This window comes from Camelus dromedarius, chromosome 2 (assembly GCF_036321535.1).
Source record: "Camelus dromedarius isolate mCamDro1 chromosome 2, mCamDro1.pat, whole genome shotgun sequence".
Taxonomy (NCBI): Eukaryota; Metazoa; Chordata; class Mammalia; order Artiodactyla; family Camelidae; genus Camelus; species Camelus dromedarius.
In genome coordinates this window covers 96,267,949-96,295,343 of record NC_087437.1, presented here as the reverse complement: position 1 = coordinate 96,295,343, position 27,395 = coordinate 96,267,949, and the positions used below count along the sequence as shown (strand labels likewise).

Genomic DNA, 27,395 nt, shown 5'->3' with positions numbered 1-27,395 from the left:
AAGCTAAAGAAATGCTTGCCAATTGAATTAAGTAGTATGAGTAGAGGAGAAACATCTAGAACTGTGAACTCTTCTAGGGCACGATAGTTTAACTCATCTTTTCATCCTCATTGCCTAACAGTTCACAGGACACATTTGATTTTACTAAGAGAGAGGTTTTTATATTTAATGTTTTCTTGATGATATTTGATTAACACCAGTTCCATGGATACTTATGAATTGGCAGGCAAGACTGAGTTCCAGACTGTATTTCCTACAAACATAGTTTTTTTTTTATTATTTTTATATGTTGTAACAATCCCTCTGGGAAACTAGATATCCCCTCTAGTTCCACTTGCTGCTTGATCTAGATATTCAAGTCAACTGGTATGCACTGAAAGAGAAAGGGGAAAAACAAACAATAACTTCAGACCTTGTATTACAATGACAAGTTGAATGAATGATGATTATATCTTTGCTAGTGTGTGAAGAAGATACAGTTACCAAAAATAAGAGATAAGAAGATGCTTTCAAAGCATTTTAAGAGTATATCCTACTCCACTACAGTAGAATCAATTATTGGTCCAAATCTATTTTAGTTGGTACATAGTATTAACTCATTGGATCGTCATTCTAAAGACCATATCGGGGAGAGGAGGCACTGAGGCACAGTAAACCTTGGCAAGATAGTAAAGTACTAGAAGTTTCTTCTGAGTAGGTAATTAATCATATAGATCTCTAGAATAGCCTTATGACAAAATCTTAGTGCAGAAATTTTGCTTGTTTTTCTTATGAGCATAACTGTCAAAATTACAAAGATTATTATAATACCTTTCAACTCATTTCGTGAAATGCATAGGTGGTTGGAGCCTTTATAAATATCTGGTTCAGTATTCTGTGTCATTACAATTCATTCAACATATGGAATGTGCTATAAAAAATGTTAAATGAAAACACAAGTAGTCCATTCATTAACTCATATTTTCTAATAGTTTTGTCCAAATATTTACAGCACATACACAGAAACAAAAAAGGTCAATCAGGACTTTTACCTTTATTTGAGGGATTTCATAAAGAGAGTGAAAGAAAATATTTTGAACATAATTTATAGTAAGATATCAATTATCTCAAAGGAATAATAAAAATCTTAACTGTGGGCTAATAAAATACTGTATTTCAAGAATTATTTCAAAGGTAATCATAGACATTAGTTTCTATGCTCAACAAACATTCTGTGTGTTGATATCCCAACATATAAGAAAGATGAGTTTGTTCTCAAGGATTTTAATTGAAGGTATGAGATATATATAATACATTAACTACTCAGTAAGGAAAATTATAGTGCAAACAATCATAGACAACACTTCTAAGGGTTTCAGAAAATAAAAGCTCCTCTATTCCCATGTGCCACTAGAGATGGGTCTGAAAGAAAGAGTAGAATTTCTGTAAGTGGAAAGAAGACTATTCCAAGAGACAGACGCAGGATGAAAAAGCTTTGGTGGTGAACAGCGTAGGCCATCAATTAGTGGTTCCGTCTCCCTGGAGCGTAGCGGAGTGGCACTTAAGGCCAACAAGGTTAGTTGAGGCTTTAGAATGAAAGCCTCCAATTCCAAGTGAAGTGTTTATCCTGAACACAGTATGAAATGGGGATTCACTAAGCACATTGAATGGAAACATATTTTTGTTTCTATGTTTAGAAAATTGATTCTTACAAATTATATGTCATATAGCTTGAAGTAGAGAAAATTTGGAGGTAGGCATACCTGGTAGAAGTTGTTTAAAAGGTAGTTAGTGGATTACATTGAGTTTTTTTCCTGTGAATACACAAACATGGATATTAATGCAAGTGGCAATATAAGGAAAAGTTTTTTTTTTAATTAGAAATTTATTGTATGTCTGGGTTCATGGGAAAAAAAGGGTTAAAAGTAATGCAGAGATTTATACTGAAGTTGGGTGTCTGAATGAATGATGTTGTCCTGAATAAACAGAGAAATCAAAAAGATTTGTTTAACTTAAATCATTTTCAATCGTATAATAATAGCATATGTCACAGAATTCAAGTTAGAATGGTTTGTGAGATCCAACCATAATTTTCCCCTGAGTTAAGGAGAAAAAAATTGCCAAATCAACTATGATATGCCATCTGTGGTAGATGACTTCTAATTTCAAAGATGCTAAAATATGAAAAAGGTATATCTTAAAGTTGATTAGCTATGGGAGTAGGAGCTAATGCTTACAATGCGTTACATGCAAGTAACTCATTTAATCTTCACAATTGCCTCAAGAAATAGATATTTTTATACTCTCCTTATTTTACAGTTGAAGTATCTGAGGGGCAAATGTTAGTGGCAGACAGAGATTTAAATTTGAGCACTTTAAGCTCTAAAGTCCACGCTCTTAACTGCTACACTAAAATAATTTTTTTAAAGAAAATTATATTAAGATAATAACAAACGCTATCCTTTTTCCAGGACCCGCATGCTGCATGTTAGGTTGTTACACATTTTACAGTTAATCTGCCTGGTCGTCTTGAAGGCATGAATCTCCTCTTTCACAGAGTAGGAACCTGGAGCTTAGAGATAATGAGCAAGGTGCTCAAGGTCACAGGACCCGGGGTGGTGGGGCTGGAGTCCAATCCCACGTCTCTCCAACATGAAAATTCAGCTTGTGCTCATTTCCCATTTTGGACCTGGAACACCCTTCATTTCGGGTTTCACTCAACAGTCGTTGGCTGTTTTGGTTTTTGTATTTCTGTGTAACCAAGAAAATAGCACTAAATTTATCATTATTGTAGTGGTTTCTCTGTCTGTCTCCTAAACTCCTCAACTCCCTTTGCCGTATTTATCTCAGTCTCAAGTATCCAGTTCTGCGTCTGGCTTGTGCTGCTCACCAAATGCACTTTTAGTGCGGTAGTTCTCAGCTGGGGCCAGTTATGCTTCTCGTGCTCACAGAGGGGCCTTTGGCAATGTCTGGAGGCATTTTTGATTGCTACATTTGGGGGATTAGGTGCTACTGTCATCTAGGGGAGAGGCTAAGAATGCTGCTAAACATCCTGCTGTTATGCATAGGACAACTCCCACAGCAAAGAATCATCTGCCCAAAATGTAAATAGTGTTGAGGCTGAGAAAGCCGGATTTAGTGGAAAAGATAAATACTGTTTTTATATGATTTTAGTTTTTGTTCTTAATGTTAGGGGAAAAAATAGTAGAATATAGTTCAAAGAAAGAGAATTCAAAGGTAATAATCTTTTCTTGTTGCCTTAGCTATGAAGGTTATACCAGGGAGATGGACAAATAGTAAGTACCATGATGGGGTTTGACATAAACATGTCATCATTGAACACAAGAATAAGGCCTTTGGTTCCCTAATGACTTGAAATGAATGCATACTTTTTGCATATTTTCTAGAATATATGAGACAGGGAATTTTTCTTTATATTTCTTGCTCATTAAATAGTTGCTGAGTGGATAAAACTGGTTAAGAGTAGCTTAATTAGAGCAGTGTCTGAACCTGCATTTTCAAATAGACCTACCAACCCACAGGTTGTGTGACACATTTAATGATGACAGGTGCTCCTATCTCATTATGTTGAATTTCTAAATTATTCCGTAAGCACATTTCACAAGGAAGTTTCTGAGGGTAGAAGGCAGGAGAAAGCCTTTGAATGTTCCATGGCACCACCCAGACTGAATATTCTCTGAGATTGCAGAAGCCTCCCCTGCACCTGGTGCTCACTTTGAACACAGATGAAGGAGACGTCTTGGAGTCTGTCCATCACATATTACAAGGCCACTAAGTAGATGACAAATTAAAAACAAAAATCATTTTACCCCAAACTTGAAGTCCCTTATTACACAGAGTTCATTCCCAACTCAGAAGAGATCGAGAAGAATGGGAGCTACTTATCAAAACATTCTCCTCTGAACTGTGAGTTCTGTAAACTCTTGAGGATTTAATCTCTAAAGTCTTTTTCTGAAAGGACTTAAAAGTTGAGATTAATTTCTAACCAAACACACACCTGTGAGATATATCCACTTTTCCAAATCTGATGTTGCAATATCCAGTCCTGTAATTAAACCAAATTGCCTTCATTGCATTTATGCCAATAAAGTAATTATTTCTAAATTGAAGGATAATTTAACCTACCTCACCATTTTATTCATTACGACATGGTCTCTTAATTGTGATACATTTGCACTTTTTACCCTAAATTTTTGTGTTCTCATTAGTTAAAATAATACCTGCAATATTTTAGAATTATTTAAAAGTAATACATTTAAGGGATTGCAGATATTATTTGAATAACCTTACAAAGTTTAGTGAAAAAATTATCACGAAGATGGTTGCATACTAAGGACAGTAATGAAAATAATTAAATGTTTATTTCGATATTATGAACCAAAGAAACATTTCAACATTTCTAGAATAATTTGAACTTGATCTTATATGAGAGTGGAAGGAAGAGTGCATGATTTTATGATATTCATACATAACTGAGATTTTTCTAGGCAAATGCAACAGAAAGGCATTTGGATGAGAAAAGTGAAGATATTGGGAAGCATCTTCTGTACCATGGAATCTAAGCAGGGTAGCGAATAAGTGTTGATACAAAGGACTGAGGAACCACCCAAGGCTATGCCAGATTAGAAATTTGAGCTTTTGATTTCAAAGGTGGAGCCATTCCAGTTGAGGGCAAGGTCCAGGATCTTGCTATGAAACAATAGCCAGGGGATGGAGATAGTATCACTGGAGGAGGAGATCTGAGAGAAATGAGGGGCAGGTATGAAAAGTCTTATGGTAACATTTATTGGGCATTTACTGTATGCCAGGTCCAGGTCTCAACACTCGAAATTTATGAACTCATTTAATCCTTATAACAGCCTTATGAAATACATTCTTATTAACTGTCATCTTTGTCAAAGAGAAAGAAATTCTAAATATTCCATTTCAAAACTGGATGACATGATTTCTGTTCAATGGAATAGGACTTTGTTTTGTTTTGTTCTGCTTTGTTTTTGTTTTTAAAATTTGCTTTGTTCGTTTTGAGGATAAGTTACTCCTTTAAAAAATATTTATTGAGAAACTGCTCCATGTCAGGCTCTGGGTAATTATTTGCAATGTCTGGGAAGATGTACTCTCTTTCTTTCTTCCTTCACCCTGAACACAAACCTTCAGGAAAGAGCTAGGTTTCCATTAGGGCAAGGAGAAGAAGGTAGAAATCTGAGAAACAGAGGATAAGGAAGTTTTACAAATCAGTAAACAGGTAGTTCAGAAGGCACAGTGAAAAGTTTTGTGGAGAGGTCCACAAAAAATTGTGAGAGGTTACATCAGAGGAGACAAAATTCAGTGCAGAGGAGGTGAACATGAGGGACTAAGATGACAAGAGAAGGTGAGAACTTGGATGGTGACCAAGGATAACAGGCTGTGAACTTCATGGATGTCCACAGATCTGTCAAGAGAGTTAATCCTTGGAGTCTCCAATGTCTGTCATAGATATAGAAGATGGGAGAGACAGGGAGACTCAAAAGACGACCATATCCTCAGTGGTTAAAACTTGGAGGCACTTCTAGTTTGGGGTGAGCAGGGTGCTTTGGACTTTCTGGAAGGGCTCAGCTGTGGTTTGGTTTAATTGCCTGATCTCCAGAGAGGGCTGTGGTTCCAAGATGGTCGGTGTCTGGGATCCCTGGCAGTGGTTGGATGCATTGTCTTTTGGGCTTAGTTATCCTGTGATCTGAAATCAGCCTTTTATTAAATCAACTATTGTTACACTATTGTGGGTATTTTGGCCATCTTTTTGTTTGTTTATTTTCTCTTAGCTATTTAGTTGGAAAATGCCATGCTCTCTCAGCTGTGCTGAGTCTTAGAGAGACTAGTAGAGGGGTTTTTCATCAATGGGTCAAGCTTACAAGGATAGAGTCACCTATGACTGTGGTGGAGATAAGGGTAGCATTTAGGGAAAGCCAAAAAAGGATACAATATTGTCTGGTCAATTAAGACAGAGTCAGAATGCCATCATGTTTCAAGTTTCATTTTGGCTTTCAGCACAAGCTTCCAGAACAGAACAGCAAGTTATTTTCGGAGAACACTGTGTCTCTTACTATTTCCCTATAAGTCTGATCTCCCAAGATTCTTGTGTCCTTTCCTTCCTCAATGAGTGTTACGTTAATTTTCATTTTTTAAAGGACATCTGTTCTTCACTGCTCTTAGGTGCCCTGCCCAGAAATGCTTGTGACCAGAACCCTGAAAAAATAAAGATTTCTTCACCCAAACTATAAACATTAGCCTGCATTATAATCGTAGGTAAAAAGAAAATGTTACTCACGTAGGCTGTAGAGTACAGGAAACTTCACTTGATAGCCCTTTGCCGGCAAAATAATGGCCTCTTGTGTTCATTTCAGGGTCCCAGATCTCAACTGTGATTTAAAAGCTTGACTTTAGGATGTATCTTAACTGTTAAAGACGAAGAAAATATCGCTGGGGATTTAGGCTACCAAGAAGTGCTTATGTGATTTTTAATAACAATTTCAAGTATTATCGGTGGGAGGATTTTGTTTTATTTGAAATATTGTGAGCAGAGAGATTGTTTTAGGGAAATTGATCACCTCTTCCTACTTTCAACTGCCAAGAATGAAAGAAGCAAAAGATTTAAGTTTCTCCAAGAAGGTTTATGTTTTATAGAAGAGTGCCTTAAATTCAGTTATGAGTTGTTAAAATGCACTCATTTTTAGCTTGAAAAACATTACTGAATTCTAAAGGGCTGGATCTCCATGTTCCCTGAAACCCACATAGTGGTATTGATGAGGTAATAGGTGTGTCTCTAATTATCAGTGAATGATTCCATAGGATTAATAAGTAATTTTTATCCTAAAAATCCTTCTGTTGGAAAGCAAGGCAATAGAGTTTGTAACATTTTCATGTAAGATCTCCATAGTTAAATTTTTATTGAATTTGGAACTACAGAATGCCTTTTATTGCAGATATTTATTTTCTGAAAGAATCTATAAGGTGTAAGGTGATCTTTAGCTATTTGGATAGAGTGCGAGTATTTTGAAAATTAAAAACAAACATTTCAAGTCTCCCTAAAAGGAAAAAAAACATTTACTTGTGTAGACATTAAATGTTTCCTGGTTCAATTCATGGTTTTTACAATTGGCCAACCTAATGATTAATAAAGCAGATACAAAATAAAAATTTAAGTGCTAATTCAAAACACTTGTTCTAGAATTGGAGCCAGACATCTTATAATAAGAAGAAGTAGGTGATTTCAAAAACTAAAAATGCTGAGAAAATAAATTTCCTTCCGTGAAAAACAAAGGTGCTTTTGAGATGAGAACAGCCATTCAGGAAGTTTTATTAGTTTAGAGCCCTCACATAATTCAAACAAGGCAATGAGATACAGGGACTTGAACCGACATGGTAAAATTCTAGCTTGTAATAGAAAATGTAGTATATTTTCTTTCATTCTTTTCTCCTCCCAAATTCTATAGCTGTTGTGGAAGTTTTGGAGGGGGCGGTCCCCGAATTATCTTAATTATTTTCATAAAAGCCAGAAAAATCATAAGAAGTTCCTACCCTAGAAGCCTGAGATGCATTGGGGATTGCAGCATATGAGAAATGTATAAAACATAGTTATGTTGTAAAATTTTGCCAGTTTCAAAAATTATGCTTGAGATTTTCAATGTGAATTTAGATTTATAGGAAATTTTTCCACTAGTTATGAGTGAAAGTTTCTTCAGGAGGAAGAAATAAAATAGATTCTTTCATTTAATTTTGGAACTGATTTTAGCATGTAGTCCTCTGCTTCTTAAAGATCAATAATATTTTCTCTTTTGAGACACTTTTAAGATTATCTATTAAATAGAAGATCACACACAAACAGAACCTTGCATACAAACTATTGTTTTAAGTATTAAAAGAAATTTACTTTGTTTTGTTTATTATTTAGCCAAACAGATGGTAATGGTTTTGACACAATTCAGTTCCCTTTTTCTTTTTTTTTTTTTTTTCCTTTGGGAAAAAAATAACAGAAAAACCAGAGCTTCTTTTCCCACTTTGTCACAGCTGGTTACCAATCAATCTCAATTCACGGTACAGTGATGATAGCACATGTTGTCCGGGGGCCAAATCTGATTGGGTTGCATTTTTCAGCACTGTTTCATATCAGAAAAAAAAGGTATCTTTATAGTGGGGACTGTCAGCACATGATTGTACAACTGTCATTAATCAAACCTGGCAACAATGACTGCATTTATACAAGGCTGAGACTGGCAGATTTCACCATCAAAATCACCCCATTTCTGTTAGGATTTCCTCACCAGTAATGTTTTTTCATCTGTTTCTTTTTTTTTCCTTATTTTTAATTAAAGTCAGACAACACCTTCTACGTGTTGATCATATATAATATTCTACATTTAAAAAGTAGCTGTTTGATACCAAAGTATGCTCCAGTTACCAAAAATTTATTTTCTACTGTGTAAAGAAGGCCAAGAGAAGATCTGGGCAAAATTTAGGTACATTAGATTTTTAAATAAAAGAATAATTTTAAAGTGTGTATACATTGGGAAACACATTTATTAACCTCCTAGGATTGCAGTTGGTTTTAGAATAATGCTGAGAAAAATAATGATAAAGTTAGTTTCTGGCGTTTTGAAGACTCTGAGCACAGAGTCTGATACAGAAATACATACCTCCCTGGCCAGTGCACATGCACACTGAGCAATAAACACACACATCGAATGGAAAAGTCATGTTACTCTGTTAGAAAAATAAATGGACTTGCTGCAGAGGACACCAATTCCAGCCTCTCTGTAACTCAAGACAACAATCTCAGCATCTTTTTCCATAAAATGGTGTTTGGAAATAGGCATTTTTCTCCAAGTCTTTTATTGTTGTGAAGTCATACATTAAGCTTGGTTGTAAATAGCTCTTGAAATATAAGGAACTATCATTTATAATTATTCATATTACTCAGTCAATATTTGCTTTCTAGGGGAAAATGAATATTTTCCCAATTATCCAATCTAATAGTGTAAAGCATCAGTGAGATTACTGTTAGGCAGGTACCAATTTATCTGCAAAGAAATACAAGAAATAAGGCCATGGACCTGTGGAAATGTTTGACATCTAATTGCTTGTGAAATATGTACTTTTAGGAAGCAAATTACTGTCTCAGAGAAATCATGACCGGTTAGAGAAAGCAGAGACTGGTAGTAGATACTCATGACAGTTTTTCCCCCGGACTCTAATTGCCTCAATGTGTGTGGCCTTGGGGAAAGGACTTTGCCATATTTGCCTCAGATTGCCTAAATGTAAAAATAGCAATGGGCCAAATATTTACTTCTTTCTGGGTTTTGAAGTTATTTAGATGTAACTTCTTTAAAACCAAATTCTCATTTTTTTCTTAAATTTTCACAGATAAAGGCTACTTTGATCACAATTTCATTTTTCTGGCCTGAGAGTCATCTTATTCTGAAAACCAATAAAGATACCATGATATGCTTCGATCTCCTGGGATGTGGGTACTGTCAGGATTCAGGCTGGAGACTGGCACGGTGTTCAGTAATGTTGGAAGGAGCAGTAGGTCTCCAGTTGTACTGTTGTTCAGACTTGTGTAGGCAGAGTGATGAAAGAGAAAGTGTGTACTTTGGAGAAAGACAGACCTTGATTTGAAAATCCAAATTTCTATGTGAAAATGTCAAAATTGTAAATGGTATCAGTTATTCCAATAACTTAAAAACATTAGTGAGCCGAAACACAAACACACACATAGACACACACACACAGCTTGCTCTCAGGCAGATTTCAGTCCACAAATGAGCAAATTGTAATTATAAATTTATAGTATCTAGTGTAAATTTCTGTATCCAGACCATGAGGCCTAAATTATAATAACATCTCTGCCACTAAAAGCTTAATTGTGACATTGAGCATTTAGTCATTGACCCTATTAAGGAAAACTTTGTGGGAGCAGTTTCCATTTTGGTAGTATACCCACTGCTTACTTTAATTTCCCTTTGTAGATTCATACATCATGATTTGAAAAATTGAATCTTTATGCTGTCTCTTTGTAGAAAGTTGTAACCTCTGTAATACAGCTGGTAAAGAGTATGCTAGGTTTTGAATATGGTCTAAACTTTTGCTACCAATGAATTCCAAGACTCTGGATAACAAAGTGCTATTTTTCTAATCTTAAAATTAGGGCATTAGAGTAGACTCAATTTTTTTTTTTTCAATTTTTGCTTTTTCTCAGAATTTATTATCTGCTGGTTTCTTGGAATAACCAGTTTCCATGTATTTCCTTATAATTGCATGACTAAATGGCCTTTGCCCCTCTTATTCTAGAGGTATTTTATTTAGGTTTCAAGTGTTCTCCTTTAACATTGATATTTTAGGAATTGCTGGATATTTCCATGTTCACTGATTCATGTTCTTCGTGGTTTTCTAGCCTTAAACGATATTCTTCTAAAGTTATTATTTTTACACATGAAGAGTTCAAGTTTATGTATGTCACCTTTTCAATTTTTATACCTGTAATTCCTTTCTTGATAAACAGAAAGTAAAACTGAATATAATATTCCAGATTCCACTATGCCATATTTTATAACAGTATAAAAACAAACTGTATACTTTCAGGTTGAAGTTTATATGCCTAAATTTTCTAATTTTTAAAATAGAGGACAAACAGTTTTCCTCCTTACCTATCAGAATTGTCATTAGAATAATGTAAATAGTATATTTGAGTACATATGCAAATACATTTTTATTGTCATTATTTTATTTCAATAACACCTGTGATTAGAAATCACCATAGTTGCCAAAATAATGAGTTAATATTTCAAAAGCAGCAAAACTCAAATCTTTACTTTGTTCTCCTATAGTCTTCATATTTGTTTTAAATATTCTTCTAGAATTATTTCATTTATTTTGGTGCAGAGAGAGATTATTTTTTCATGTTACTGATTTACAGAGGGAAATTTATAATGATAATATGTAAATCAAATGTCTAGATTGCTGGTCAGGATTTGCTGATTTCTTTATTTTAGCTCCATCTCCATAGTAGCATTTGTGTATTAAATATTCTGAGCCTTAACATTTACAGTATTTTGTTGATATAACCTACATTTCAGAGCTAACTGCTGATATATAAACCTAACAACATTACTTTGTTTCTCAGTGTAATAGAGTGCTATATTTCAAATTAGTTGGCCTTTCCATTCTTCATACAATTGTTTTACTAATAACTGTGCTATGAAATAACTGCCAAAGAATTTTAAGCATCTGTTGGATGTTTCATCATTCATTAAAAACCATTCTTCGAGCACATCCAGGATCTCAGGTGCTGTCTGGTGGAGCTTGGGGTATATATTTTGGAAAAAGGGAGAACCAGTTCTTGTTCTCATGGAGCATACATGCTCCTGGAAACTAGAAGACAATAAATCAGCTAACAAAAATGTGATAGAGAAAGTTAAAAAGTACTAAAAGTAAAAGAAATGAAAACAAAGAATAAAAACAAATAAGAGTAATTTTAAAAGGTTTCTGGTGGGCAGAGAGCTACTTTACATTGTTTGCGCAAGAAGACATCTTTGAGGGAATATTTGATCTATCTTAAAAGTCAGGAATGATTGGCCCTGAAAAATGAAGGGCATTCCATGAAGTTACAATAGAAGAACAGACACACTGGTAATTAGGCAGTTACGTTGAGCAAATTAAAAAAAGGACCATGTGGTTTAAAGAGGATGAATGAGAAGTTGGACAGATTATCCAAAATCTCGAAAACCATAGAAATAAATTTTATTTTAAGTGACTGAATGAGAAGCCATTGGATAGTTTCAAACAATGAAGCAACATACCAAATTTAGGTAAATTAATCAGCGAAGCTTTTATTCTCCTTTAAACCCTTAGATTGAATAACTGCTATTATGTTATATATAGTTTGTTGTTGTTAGAAATAGTTGACATAAAAATAACATAATTCATAGGATACCTAAAATTCAAAAGGCTGTCTTGCACGAGAGAGTGTGTATTTTTCTGGCTGGCACAAGGAGTAATAGCATTAGTAGAAACTTCTGGAAGGAATGTTTTGTTTCATCATATATAGAAGATAATAGAGATGTTCAAAGATGGAAGAAGTCACTCATCCTATAAATAGGCTGGAAGACTGGTTGGTAGATTGTTGCAGACAGGAGTCAAGTGTTGATGAATGGTTGCCAAAGGTGAGCTTTTTAAAGTTTCTCTTAACAGAGGCAGTCAATCATTTTATATATATTTAAAGTATTTTTGATATAAATCCATAATGCTCATAATATTCACAATCTCTCCTTAGGCAAAGATCCAATGAAAATGAGAACTTAAAAAGTTCTGAGCACCCCAATAACTGAGAATCCTGGAAGTGTGTTTGTTTTTCTTTGTTTTTAAATTTCAACACCCCTGTGTAGTAAGACCTCACAGGACTAGTGTATTGCAGCAGTTATTTCTAATTGGGAAAAGATAGCACTGTGCTCAGAAATGTGTGCATATCAAACCTTAGGACCAGGGTAACGTGTGCATTAGCTACAGAAAGCCTTAAAGGTGGTTCTGATCCACACTTATGTCAAGGCAGACCTTATGCCTTCCATCTGAGAATCATTTCCCTAGGCTCGAAGCCCTGTGAAGGCATGTATCCCCAGCTTTTAATGCAATGTCTGGCATGTTGGAGACATGTCGTAAGAATTTCTTAAATAAAATAGACCTTCATTATAATCTCCAATTTCAAGGATCTTTAAGGGGAAATTAAAATGAGATAATGCTCAGTGAGCATCTACTGATTCCCATGAACCACACAAGGAACTTTACATGCAGGAGCATTAAACTTACCATCCTAAAACCTCTTCTACTACAAAGCTTACCTTTCTCACTGCAGCTGAGCTCATTACTTGGGTTCATGTACTCTCTGTACCTAGCTGGAGTCCTATAGATATTCTAAAATTACCTTTGTACCTCCAGACCATTGTTCTTACTCAACTTTTACAGTCTATATCTGAAACTTTGTCACAGAGTTTTAAAAAAAGGAAATGTACTATTTGCTTGTAAAGGTATGCTATCTTTGAAAGGTAGTCCCTTTTATTAGCAGCTAAGATTAATTCAATTGATGCCTCCCAAGCAATATTTCATTTTTAGTTTTTCCTATGGAAACAAAAATTGCAATCATAGTGTAGAATGCAGAATTACTTGTATTTCTGATCAGGGAACCCAAAACAACCAAAAAGTTAAAATTCTATATATATAAGTTGTATATAATTATACACACACACACACACACAATGCAATGTTCCTATTACTATTCTTGACACTCTTTCACACTCCTTAAAAAAAAGAGGGAGAAATTTTGGCAAGTGAGATTTCAGATTTCTTTTGGGTTCAAATATTATGTAATCAGTAATTTTTAATTGAACACTTTTTCTTACTAGAGCCAGACATAAATAGCTCTCACGTTGTCTCTGTCTCCCATGGTGTTGCCTATATAAGTGACTTTATCTAACCTGAAGTGAAATTTTACCACAAGGTGTAACTAAATGTTTGCTCAATGTGAAATTATATTCTATTCAAATGATGTAAATTATGTGGCTTGTGTGTCCTAAGTTAACATTAAAAGAGTAAACTAAGTATTTTGCAGTGGGGAAGGGGTACCACAGAGCAAGGGGGAAAATGCCAGGTTGAGAGTCAGATCAAGGTTTGAATTCTTTGGTTTTTCTCTTTAGTGGCAAACTGACTTTGAGCAAATAATTTCACTGACTAACGGTCAGTTTCCTCAACTGTTAAATGACTATTTCTGTGAAATGTGCTAATGTGTGTGAATCTTTTTTTTTTTAATGGTGAGGCAATATACAATTTCTGATTTTGTGTCCTCAATGAGAAATCAGAATTAATGTACAATATAAGTATCTTTAATTTACATAGAATAATTTTTCATGTGTGTTTGATCCAGAAAGGACTTTATAAATTAAGTTTATTTTTCCCTCTTTTAGCTTTTGAGAAAACTCAGAGTGATGAAGAGACTTTTCAAAAGTCAAACAAGAACTAGAGATAAAACTATAGCCAGAATTCAGTTTTTTGAGATGAATTAGAAATGTCTGCAAAATATGTTGTTTTTATTCAGTGTTTATAACTTAGAGCTAAACATGTCATGTAGAATATAGGTTAACTGCAGGAAACATTTTTGTTAGACATTAAATATATCACCAGCAACTTTTCTGAAGTTATCATCCAAATCATTATTTCTCACGTTTTTAATTGGCAAAGTTAAGCAGAGAAAGTTTCTGTGTAATGTTACTCTCTCATGCATCTCAGTCGAATACTTGCCCCAGATTCTACATATAGCCCATGAGAAAGCCCTAAGAGATAAATACGGCAAATTTGCTGTCTTGCAGTCATTCACAATTGGTTGACCTTTATATCAGCAAGAAATGATACTCATCATGCATTCAACCAATATTTCTTGAGCTCCTAGTAAGTGTAATAAAAATAGCTAACATGTATTGTGCTTTCTGTGTGCCACTTTTATGCACTTGATAAGTAATATCTCCTTTAAAGCTCATATCCAATCCATAAGATAGGTGTTATCATCAGCACGTTTTGCTAGTGAGGAATTGAGACCTAGGGAAGTTAAGTATTTTGTCCACCGTTACAAGCATAGGAGGAGGCAGAACTCAAGATGAAAGCTCTGGCTGTTTGACTGCAGAGTCTGCGCTCCTAATCCCTTGGTTATGCTACTGGATGTTAAAAGTTCTGGGTCGGGCCTGTGGATATAGCAGTGAGTGAAACAGATAGGATCTCCGCCTTTATCGAAACAGACAATACAAAACGGAAGCAATGCAGAATGATTGGTGTAACAATAAGTATTTTTGTTTTGTTTTCTGTTTTGTCTTTTGAGGAGAGAGTAATCATAGTTTTTTGGGGTAATAATGCTTGGCTTCACACAAGGTAGTGAAGGCTTTCCTCATGACTATGACATTGAAAATCAGCAGAAATTTAACCCAAAACATGCAGAGAGAAAAGTAACCACCATAACTGGAGGATGGTGGAGCTTGGATAGTTAAGTTTAGTTGGCATGACTCATTCGTAGACATTACTTTCTGTCTTGCAAAGTTATGTAAAACAGAACTTTTATTAGGTCCATGTCTCAGCTTGTAATAAAGTTAAGCTGTGTTATTCTTTTAGCTAAAACTAGAAGTGGAAGAAATCTGATTATAATAAGTCTTCAATGCACGCCTAAAAAGTTTGTTTTGGTCCTGAAAGCAACAGAAAATCACAGCTAATTGTGAGCAGATAGAACCAAGTAAAGTAATATTTTGAAAATAAAGCTTTGACTGTGTGGTATGTATGAGAAAGAGAGGCATTGTGATCATTCAGAAGCTATTGTGTGAAATCACAAAGCCCATCAGTGAAAATCGATAAGAAAAATCAGATATGAAAAGGATGTAAAGATAACTTCTTTATTACTTTGTATAATTAAAATTTCTTAGAATCTAAAAAGAACATATTCTTATATAAGCTCTTAAAAAATTCGTGTTAAAATTTTAGAATTTTTTTCTGAACTAGTATGTTAGTGTACTTGCTAAAAAACCAGAAATGCGGCAAGAAATGTTTATGAAAGAGCTAAGGGTGTGCATTTCCAGAAATCACTACAAGGCATGTTGATGTTTTAAAAGTTAATATTGCTACTTTTAAAAAGGATTACACCTTATTAATTATTTTAACCAATGTCTCTTTTGTCAATTTGCCAACAAATAAGAGAAGACTTTTCTTCTTTAATGTGTTTCAGCTCTCTTATATTCAAGATGTCATAAAAATAAATCATATATTTGAATGCAGTGTAATTCACAAAATGATAGAATATAACTCACCAAGAAACTAAAGCATACACTATTTTCTTACTAAGAGCTACCCAAAAAAGCCAAAGTGCTAATAATGCCTTTGATAGTTTTGATGCTGCCAGAGTTGTATACATATATAAGTTATAGGTAATTTATAATCAAGAAGCTAGAAATCAGATATGAAATTAATGATCTTATTAGCAATACATTTAATCTAAACAGTTGTACTTTATGGCTGAACAGTGTGTGTGTGTGTGTGTGTGTGTGTGTGTGTGTGTGTGTGTGTGTGTGTGTGCCTGTGTATATAATATAAAAAGAGAAAAACGAAGCTGAATATTTAGTGTTATCTAAATATAACCAATGTTATTTAATAAAGCCAATTCATATTCTGCACAGGTATGACATCAAAGATGATTACACGCTAAGAATCAAAAAGGCCATGAGTACAGATGAAGGCACGTATATGTGTATTGCTGAGAATCGGGTCGGAAAAGTGGAAGCTTCTGCTACCCTCACAGTCCGAGGTAAGAGACTTAAGATGTGAAATATAATTGAACCAGCAGATTAATATTTGGGTAAATTGATAAGTGAACTCACAATCAAAATATTAGCTTATACTGTTTTATTATTATATTAAAATGCCTAGATTTTGTAACCTCTCTAATATTGGTTGAAGTAAAATTACTTTAAAATTTAGATTTGAAGGGATGATCATTTGAAATAATTTTTACTTAATAAATAATAGCTAATACAGTTTCAAAGTAAATCTTAAAATAGAAAAGATTTACAATAGTCCTTTATGTTTCCATTACTTCAAGCTATTTACCATTTTTAAATGTCACTAGTTTCAAAAATACTGTTTTCTGTTTACTATATTGTCACTTTATACTAGTAGACTATTTTTTGAAATTCTTTCTTATTTCAGCAAACAGCAATCTGAAAAAAAAAATAAGCAAAAAAAATAACACTGCTTCCAAAGGTGAAAAATGGACACAAAGAAGCTCCCACATTGAGAAAATCTGATTTAGAGACTGATTTGTGAAGTTCACTGGCCTTAAATAATTGAAAGAGTCAGTGCCGCTCCTGTAATAACGTTCACTTTCTGGGTGTCATGCACTTTCTCAGTCATGGAATAATTTTCATTTATAGACTCCTTGCAATTGCTTATAAGTGAAAGAAAGCATTACTTAACCCTACAGTGAGTAAGAATGAATTAACCGTCTTCCTGGTGGTGCGTGCTGATGCACAGGAGTAAGTGATACAGCCCGGGGTAGCGAGTAGTGCCACATGCACAGCCACACTAGTCCTGCCAAGCAGACATTACCCACGGCATTGTTTACGCTCACAGGACTTGAAACAGAGATAGGCCAGTGCATCCGTTATCCAGGAGTCTTTCAGTCTTTCCCCCACTAGCCTGACTGATGCCCCTGCCCCTCCCGCATGATAAGGAAGCTGGCTGCATGTTTTTTTCCATGTCTCAGTTATGTCTCACCCTGTTTAGTCAGACCTTTAGCCCTGTGCAGCTTCGCTCACAGAAGTTTTCATAAGATTAGGAGAAAGGCTTGGAGGAATCTGGATTGGCAAGAAATGTGTCAGGGATTCTCAGACTGGTCCTCCATCTGGTAAGAAAAATGGTTTTTTGCCAGATGTATGATTTGGGCATCAAATCATTAACAAAACAAAACAAAAAAAACTTCATCTTCCTCCAGGGAACTATTAGGAGACCTTTACTCTGGATACCTAGAAAAATATTGGTAATTTCCAAACTTGTCAGTCACTCCATTCCCATTCCACCTAATTCATCTTTTTTTTTTTTTCCCCAACCAGACATGCCAGTGTGAACTTAGATTTAGGCAAATTAAATTTAGGCAAAATTGGCAAGCCAGTTGCTTAAAAACATTTTCATTCCTCATTAAAGGAGGAATCATATTGCAATTTTATATATATATATATAAATATGTGTACATATATGTATCATATATGATCAAAATCTAATAGCGTTTATAAGCCTCTTTACTATATTTAACCTACATTCTCTGGGAGGTGATTATATATTTATATCTATTTGTTTGCTTCAATTTAGTCAACCTTTTGCAGAAACAATTCACTTGGCCACATTTCCCCTAAAGTTTGTTTGTTTGTTTTTGCTGAAGTGAGTAGGAAAAAAAATAAACAACTAACCAAGAAATGTCCCATTCAAAAAATATTTGCTGACTAAACAAATGGTGAGGAAATGTGAGTAGCTGTTTGTTTGTAGAAGTGGCGGGGCTCCTTTTATACTTGAATGCTTGGGTGAATGAGATTTGAAGTGGTCTGTTTGATTTAAGGTCTTTCCCAGCTAATTGTTTTCATAATTTGTTGAAAGTTTCAGGTTTACCATTTTATTTAACAAAGCATGCTCCTCCTGGATGGATGTTTGAAGCTAATTTACAAAACTAATAGAAAGAGTTGTTTGTTTTTAATGGGATTTCCTCTTAAATCAGAAAACCTTAAGTGGTCTCGCCCCTAATCTGTGTCCTGTAGATGGATTAGAGAGTTTAATCTTTGCGTTATGTATTTCATCTAAGACTGAAACCTCCAAAACAGGGTTAAAGAAAAAAAATCTCCACAATATAATAGAATGTGAGTGAAATATTGTTTAAGAATATTTTTTATCATCAGGAAAAGCGGTTGGGATTTCTCATGCTATGAGATTAACAGGAGAAAAAACATATTATCTATGGCTTATTTTTTTCTATGCTCATTTTTCTGTGCACATAAATGAAATGTTCAGCCCTTCTCTGGATTGTTTTATTAGAACGGGGTCAACTGACCCAAGAGGCCACATCCATTTTCATCCATTTAATGCAGGGACACAGTTTAGTTTAATTTGCTGATTTTGAAAACATCCACCTGCTGGTTTTTTCCAACATGAAATGTTGCTATGTAACAAAGGCAAGAAGTTTTATTGTGGTATTTCGGCTAAAATTGTATCATGCTATTCACTTTAGTGAATTGGGGAAAAGAAAAGGGAGTTTTATAGTTAAAATCTGAAACAGACTTACTCAGTTGTTTTCCACTTCAAAAATATGGTGAATATAGACTATAAAATTAAACTTAACAGCAAGTAGCTCCTTTTGCTGACTTGACAAACAGAAAATTAGAAAGAAACAATGTTAGACAACAACAAGCCTCTTAGCATTTATATTCTAATCAAATAATTCATGATTTAATAGGACTTTTAAAAAATGACTCAAAATGAGTGAATACAGATTGCATATTTGTAAACACAATTTTTCCCATTTTTCAGTTGCTTAAATTGGTTTTGCATAAATCAAGACTTCTTTGGAAAAACAATCTTGTTTCCAGAGAAATAAAACCTAATTTTTCTTGGAATTACCCTAGACTAAGTGAAACAGAAACGTATTTTATTTCTTCAAAACATGATTTCTCACCATGTTTTTTCTTTTATCTCTTTACAGTCATAGACTCATAGACTCAAAATGTATTTTTGTTTCTAAGAGAAACATGTTTGAGGTTCAGCTTGAGGTAGCACTTGAAAAATGCAAATTCAGAAATGAAAGACAAATTTTTTTTCTACTAAACACTGGCAAAATGAAGAGAAATCTCATCAGTTAGAATAAGTTAGAATAAGGCACACCATTATTATGTTAGTATTTGTTTTGTTCTTAGTTGTTATTTTTGTGTGCCTGGACCCTCCCCCCTCCAAAAAAGAAAGCAATTATGCATTGTTCAGCTTACATTTTCCCTCTTGCTATTAGTAAACCCACTGTAGATTGTAGGACACACCAGAGTTTCACCAAGCTAGAATCTTCATTCTGTTGCTATAATTGCTTTTATTCTTCTCTGAAGGGTTTTAATTCCTCCCTTTTAATTGTGAATAATACTATAAGACCATGAATCTCATGTAGAAGAAACTTCAGTGTTATTTCAGAGGTTGCACAAAGCTAGTATTATGATGTCTGTTGAGTGAATGAATGCCTATAAATATGATTTCAATGGCTGTATAACCACACCCAGCAACACATCATCAAGACAAAACCACTCGTAAGTTCAAGAGTCATATTGTGTGCACTAGAGCTTTATCCACTGGGATATGGGTGAAACACTTGTCTGTAGAGTAAATTTTTATTTTGAAATGTAAGATTTCATAAAAGTTCAAACACTACTGAATCCGTTCCTTCTTCATTTGAACATTGGGACCATATGTTTTATACTTGTCCATTACTTTTATAAAAAGTGGTTTACTATCTAAATTGACTTAGCATTATTCTTTTTAAAGAAAGTATTATTAGGCCAATGTCTGTCTCTTACAATTTCTATGTATTAATAACAGGGCAGCCTATTACTACTGATTTTAGTGATTGAAAGTTACAGTATAATAAAAAAATAGTAATTTGTTGAAGTAGCAGTTTGAAAGCCATTCTCGTGAGCAAGAATCAATTTGTCAGTCATTGTTTCCTGCCCTCTGCCAAGAAAAGAAAAGAGCTTAACAGTAGTTAGGGGGCTACTCAGTTGAAATCTCTAAGGATGTTCCAACCTATTTGTTATATTTTCATCCACCCTGTCCACGGATGAAAAGTGATGTGATCTTAACTTATTACTGGCTGAAAAGCAGCATCAGGGGCTTTTCAGTAGTCCTTGTAATGGTTCTGACTAACCATGCTTAAAATCCAATTGCTATTTAAATCAGACACTGAAGCCTTCTTTTATTGACATGACATTTGCTAGTCTGTGACTTGAATAGTTATATTCATCAGGTTCCTAACTTTGGGATAAACAAAGCTGTTTAGCTCTAAGGAGATCTTTGAAATAGTAACTATAGTAAGTGATGATGACAATAAGACCTCATGTAAACTGTCTCTCAAATTACTTAGAGTTAATCATGACATGCAAAATATTTATTTTCTTAGAATTCTATTTATAATTTTCAGTTTTTATCAAGCTAAGACGTCCTGTTCATATTTGAGTAATGAGACTAGAAATCACCCTACTGTCCATACTTAAATGTAACATTACACATCATGCATTCTGATAATTTTCTTTTCTTTTTTTTTTTAATTTCTTTTTTATGTTCTCACTACACCATTGTAATGTCTACAGCTCGCCCTGTTGGTAAGTAGCCATCCTCTATCCATTTCGCATGGCTTTGTATAGTGCTTCATAGCTCATGCAGAGTAGGATATAATGGAATGGAATACATTTGTTCACCCATGTTAAAATATTACCTGAGGGACTGTCTGCTATAAAAGTTGCTCCTGATTTTTTCATCACTTTGAAAAACCATAACTTTTTGCTACCTAGCAATTAATAGGTAACCGTTTTCAAGTAAAAGAATATATGAATGATTGATGTTATAAACTGCTAACTTTACTTAAGGAGAAAAAATGTAATACTTCCTTTTTTTCCTGTGCATATAAAATAGTCAATTGTGAGTTACGTTTGATATTTGTTAAGGTAAAGCACTATGAATTAAATTAGAAGTTCCATTACTTTATGCACTTTTATTTTAAGCTGCTTGGAGTTCTTGCTTTGTAAGGGTATATTTTTTTTTACTGCTGTACACTTATCTGCATGCCTACTTCAGCAAAATTTAGTAGAATGCTTCAAGTTACTGTTACATTGATGCTTATGCTAAGAGGAAAATGGAGGGATGAGCTGTGTTCTTTGGCATGAAAAGTTTGTGATTTGAATATATCTCATTCTTCATTTGGCTTTGCAAAATTGAAGTTAACAGCTTGAACTTGCAGTAATTTAAGTGGTAATTATTTTAAACAAATACACAATCTTCTCAAATTTATTGGTTAATAACCTTTCTGCATTTATTTTAAAGTTTAGCTTCAACTGCCAAGAAATGTGTTTAAATCAAAGAAATCTTGATAATTGTGTTAGAAGAAAATGAATAGATGTATGTATGCATAAATGGATGGATGGGTGGATGAATAAATGAATTTAGTACATAGCTTTTTTAATACACTAAGAGATGTTTTAACAAGTTTTCAGTTTGACATAGCTTTATAAATGGTCCATCTAACTTCAAAAGCTTTCTTAATATACTGGCTTGACATTGTTGGCATTTGATATATATTAATCCAAACTCATATAACATTTCCCCCCATTGGTTGAAACATTCACAAGCATTATTGTTATGTAATATTTTCTTATATGAGAGCAAATATAGTAAATAGAACTTTGGTTTCCCAATCTGAATTTCTGTTCTGCCATTTCTGAGCAGTATTTCCTTTGTAATTTATTCAAGATCCCTAATCCTCAGCCACTTCCTCAATAAAATGGAGAGAAAAACCCTGACTTGTCAAAACTGCTGTGGAATGAATTAAGTTCAAGATTGATCACACGTGTGAAAACATTTTGTATGCCAACGTTGGTTAACATATTCCTAGTTTCTGAGACATACATTACTTCACATTTCAATATTTTCAAAATATACTGTGGCTTACAATCGATTTGAACATAAACTACAAACATTTTTTCTTGAAACACAATTGTTAAATTGTGCGTTTTAAAATTGATGCTGTTAAAAAATTAAGAAATATATTATCATTTTTAATCTTCATTTTTTGTATTTGTAAGAATTCATATTAATGATAACTTTACATATCAATTATATGACATCTAAAATTAAGACATGAGTGGGAAAGAATAAGGTAATAACTTCAAATTAACAGGAAAATCACATTTAAATTATAGATCTTTATATACAGAAACTTTATGTCGATAAACCATGACCACTTGATTTATATTATTTCACAAGTTCCTGGAACATAGAACAATATATTAATAATTTCCAATATATTAAAAGTCATGAATAAAAATACATTGAATAGAAGGTATGATGTACACAGAGTACTGAGATGTATTTGTCACCTACAAGGCACTTCAAAGTTACTTCTTTTTTTATTCTTGTTTAAAATGATTTCTTAAATTCCCATTGGACTGGAACTAAAGAATAGATTCTTGACACACTATACTTTATTCTGGGAAAGTCTGTCATTTCATAAATCTATCTTGAATGACTTATGACAGTGTTCAGAAGTATGAAGAACTATACTTGAAACTTGACAACTACTATTAATTTGGGAAACTGAATGTTGGATATGATTTTACTGGATCACCAAAGAAGAGACTAATAATGGTATTAGCCTGCTTTTCTTTGCATTAACTTTTTACATCAATTTAATTCAGAAATCATATAAATGCTAATTGTTATTGTAAGGTCAGAAGATACAAATCAATTAAATTATGAATTTAATATTCATATAACAGAAAACTACATTTATATTAATATTAAAATGTTTCAACTTTAAAGCTCTTAGCAATAGCATAAAGGGTATTCTACAACGTAGAAACCACAGAAAGGGAGAAAGTCCATCTTTTAGTTCTAGTATAAGTTAGGTGAAAAAATATATACAAAATATATAAAATTTAGAGAAAATTCAGGGGTTGGTTCCTGTCTGAAGCTTTTAAAAGAAAATGAGAACTATATGCAGATTCTGGAATACTTAACAGTTTCGGAAACCAATCACTACATTACACACCATTAAATACCATGCATACCACAAACTGCATAGTGTGTGGAAAGCCCATTTAGAAATCATTATAATCTCCCAAGCTGTCTGACTCTTATAAACTGAATTTGATATAAGAATTGAAACTCTATGCAATTTACAGTTGGAATGAACACCTTCCAGCCTGTACTTTTGAGAGTATAAGAAAAACTCTTGATTTTGACGATCCTCAGTGTGGGAAGTTTTACTGAAAGCAAACAGTCAGAAACTTGCCAATGGAGGAAAGTATTCTCCAGATTTCACTCCCTTATGTGCAATGTCATCAACATCTCAAAAAAAGCCCTTGAATCTAACTTCCTTAGGTGCTTTTTACCACAAAATCTAGACAAATGTCACTTTGATCATTAAAAATCCACCAGCCCTTCCTGTGGTTTTGACTTTTTGCTGTTCCAAAAGCACTTTTAATATGAGAAGCAAAAGTACACCCTAGGACATAGTTAAGTCTGAATGCTGAACTATTCATTTGTTTATTTGGAAAACTCTTCTGATGAGGGAACTGACAGAAGAAAAGAGTCTAAATAGGGGTAAATATCTTGCTTCCTATACCCATCTGTCTTACTTTCTATTGGAAGTCTTTTCCAAGCTTAAAAATAAAAAAGAACATCTATTTTGGAGATGGGCAACACATTTTTTTCCTAGCAGCAATTCAAAACATGATGAGTAATTTGGAAGAGAACTGTCAAAACTGCCAGCCGCCTTGCCTGTGAAGCTGAGCCCTGCTCCGTTTTGTGTCGTGTATACCATATGCTAGATGCTGATTGCCTCCAGTGTGGAAACTGAGAGCTGAGTATGTCAGGTGAAACTTGTTTAAAATGTCAAAAACAAAATTGACGATATACGTCTTTATGGCAACTTCGAATTATTTAGTGACTCAAAAGTATGTTTCTTTTGATAGAATATAATTGGCCACACAAGAGTGTGTAAGTATTGAGAAATATATATGGTTTTGGCAAAATTCCCATCTATTATTATTATTATTAATATTATCATTATTATTTTAGAGAAGCAGCCACTATTCTATACAGAAATCTATAGGGACATTTTTTCAATCTCTTCACTGTTTAAACACAAAAAGTAATATATCCTCATTTTAGAAACTTCTGTTTTGAGTTGAAGGGGAGTTTTGTTATAACATACTCTGAAGCATTTTACTGGGGCCACCAAAAAAGTCCAATAAAAAGTGAGTGATTGAAAAAATTCATTCAGGGAAAATTATAAATCAGATGTAACATTAAAATAATGCAACTGGTATTTTCAACACCCCCCACTTCCACCCCACCTTGAAATCTGGAAAATTTAATGTGCTGGATATAATTTAACCTAATATTGGAAATATTCCAGTTTTTTTAAATCAGAAAATATGTAGATATTATATATGAATCCTTTTATGTTGAGACCCACTTTTCTGCAAAAGGAGTCCTAGATGTATCTTGGAAAGAAACCTATACTTTTAGTCTCTGCAGCCTTTCTTCTTTGGGCAAGCTGTTACCCCCATGACCCAAGGTGATCATCTCCCTCCTAGGAGCCCTTAGTTTCCTGCACCTGGCACTAATTAGCTACTTTATGCGGAGTCCCATTTAATTTTTATTAAGTATCACGTTTTTCATTGCCCCATATGTTTTGATTAAGTAGTAGGTTAAAAAATACATTCTATTTTGTCTTGTATATTCTATCAGAGTTTCCATAATGTGAAATGTTTAAAATATCTTATGCTAATGCTAATTTTTAAAGTGAAAAACAAGTACTAGTTACTTATCATGCTTGGCTGGTTTCGGTCACTGACTTGATTCTTTTGGAAGGGCCTTGTATATTTCGCAATGTCTGTACATTGCCTCTAATTTGAAGGGTAGGTATAAAATTATTGTCATACTTTCTTCTTCTCAGACTTTGGTGAAAATGTTTTATTTTCTTGGTATTGAGTGGTACTATGGTGAAGTCTGAGACTTACAGAGCCATTTCATCCTCAGCTAGGATGCTCTTCCCAGTGTAGTCCCTTCTTCCATAAATTTGCTGGGTTATACCTTGGGCCTGATCACCCTGTGTCTAATATTCCTAGAGCAAAACAAGCCCCTTGAATCTGCAGGTTCATGCTTTAATTTACTCTATTTCAAAAATGATTTCTTCTGTTTTATCTCTAAATATTTTTTCTGACTTACTTATTTTCTTCAAATATATCAGTTATATTGGCTTTCTTTTGACTCAATTCCATATTCATTATAGAATTCTTCTCTATAACAACTTTGAAATCATCATTTGTTCATATTGTATGATTTCTTAATGCCTATTTATCACCTTCCTAACTTTTTCAATTGCAGTTACCTCTTCTTGTTTCTAAACTGTATTTTTTAATTTAGCTTAATTTCTTGTTCATTTCCTTGATAAACAAATAAAGCATTCTTCTTCTCCACTTGTTTTTAGCCCCTTTACCTCTTTTTGCATTTTTGTTTGTTTCTTTTTTAAAGAGAGGTCTTGTATATAGTTTTATTTAGACTATGGACAACTATTTATTCTAAAGTATTTCTGTAGCCCCTCAGTTATTCTGGAAAGACATAAATGCTTTATCTCCCTTTAATTAATTGATTATGTTCTTTACTTATTTAATTATGTTATTAATTAAATAGATAATTAGTTAATATACAGTTTGTTTTATTTTGTTTTGTGTAGATCCTGTTTAGTCCCTGTATGATTATTAACCATAGTTAACTGCTGAAAACTAGGGCTTGCCTGTTTGGAGAAGAGAAAATGAAAAGTATCAGGATATTCAGTAACCTTTATTTAGACTCTTGTCTTGAATATTTTATCCAAAAAAATGCTGTTTTCTTCTCAGTACTCCAGTGATTCTAGTAACACAAAGCAAGCCACTTTATATTACAAACTGTGAAAACCTCTTCATCTTCTTTCATTACTTCTTGCTTCATAATGAAGATGGGTTTTAGGTGTACTAGTTTTCTACTGTTGCATAACAAATTACCACAAGTTGAACAACTTAAACAGCACCCATTTATTAGGCCACAGTTCTGTAGATCAAAAATCCAAACAGGCTCAATTGAGTCCTCTGCTCACAGATTTAGCACCTCACAGGCCAAATCAAGATGTTGATCAGGCTGAGCACTTCTCTGGAGACTCTCCAAAAGAATCTGCTTCAAAATTCATCCAAGTTGTTGGCAAAATTAATTTCTTTGTGGTTGTAGGATTGAAGTCCCCATTTCCTTGCTGGCTGTCAGCCAGGGGTTGCTCACAGTTCACTTGCCAGCCGTTGCACATGGCTGCCACAGCCTTCAAAATCACCAGTGATGCCTTGAATCCTTCAAGTGCTTTCCTCTGTGTCTCTCTGACTTCCTATTCTGCTATCAAGAGGGAGAAAATTCTCTGTTTGAAAGATCTTAAATGATTAGGTTGGCCTCACCTGATACTCTCCCTGTCTTAAGGTCAACTGATTAGTAACCTTAATTACATCTACAAAATCTCTTTTGTCACATAACTAACATAATCATGAGAGTAACTACAGGAAGTGAAGGGCATGGGGCCACCTTAAAATTCTGTCATCCCGAGTAGGCTTGAAATTTTCTTTCCTTCAGTACCTTCTCTCCTGAATTGTGAATTTTAGCTGGTTATCTACAAAGTTGTGTCTCATATTTCCCAAGTCTCTTTCTTGACTCTAGATCTCCTTCGTCCCAGCAAAAGATCATGGAAGGGCTCTCACAATGTTGACAGATAATTTTTGTGAAGTTAGTATTGATAGAGGATTGTGGATTGAGGCTAGTTGGGTACCACCATGCATCCTCATTTTCCTCCAGATTTGACTATATCTGGCAGGGGTGCTTCATAATTTGTGGTTTGGGCTATGGTAGTTTTTCCATATTATTCATTTCTTTTGTTGAGTTCAATAGAGGAAAGTGGAGCAATGAGCCTTTATTCCATTATATTAGCCCCCCCCCAAAAAAAAACCTCTTACATATGCATTAATTTTGGAGTTTAC

The 27,395-nt window shown here is 33.9% G+C and overlaps 1 protein-coding gene across 2 annotated transcripts in view; it reads left to right on the top strand.

Moving 5' to 3' along the window:
- The window catches only part of ROBO2 (roundabout guidance receptor 2), a 1,150,857-nt gene that overhangs the window by 1,014,557 nt on the left and 108,905 nt on the right, over window positions 1-27,395 (top strand). For both annotated transcript variants that reach the window (XM_064496444.1, XM_064496453.1), the window contains exon 6: window positions 16,227-16,354. In XM_064496444.1, coding sequence (XP_064352514.1) covers window positions 16,227-16,354 — 128 coding nt within the window. The remainder of the gene's footprint in view (window positions 1-16,226; window positions 16,355-27,395) is intronic.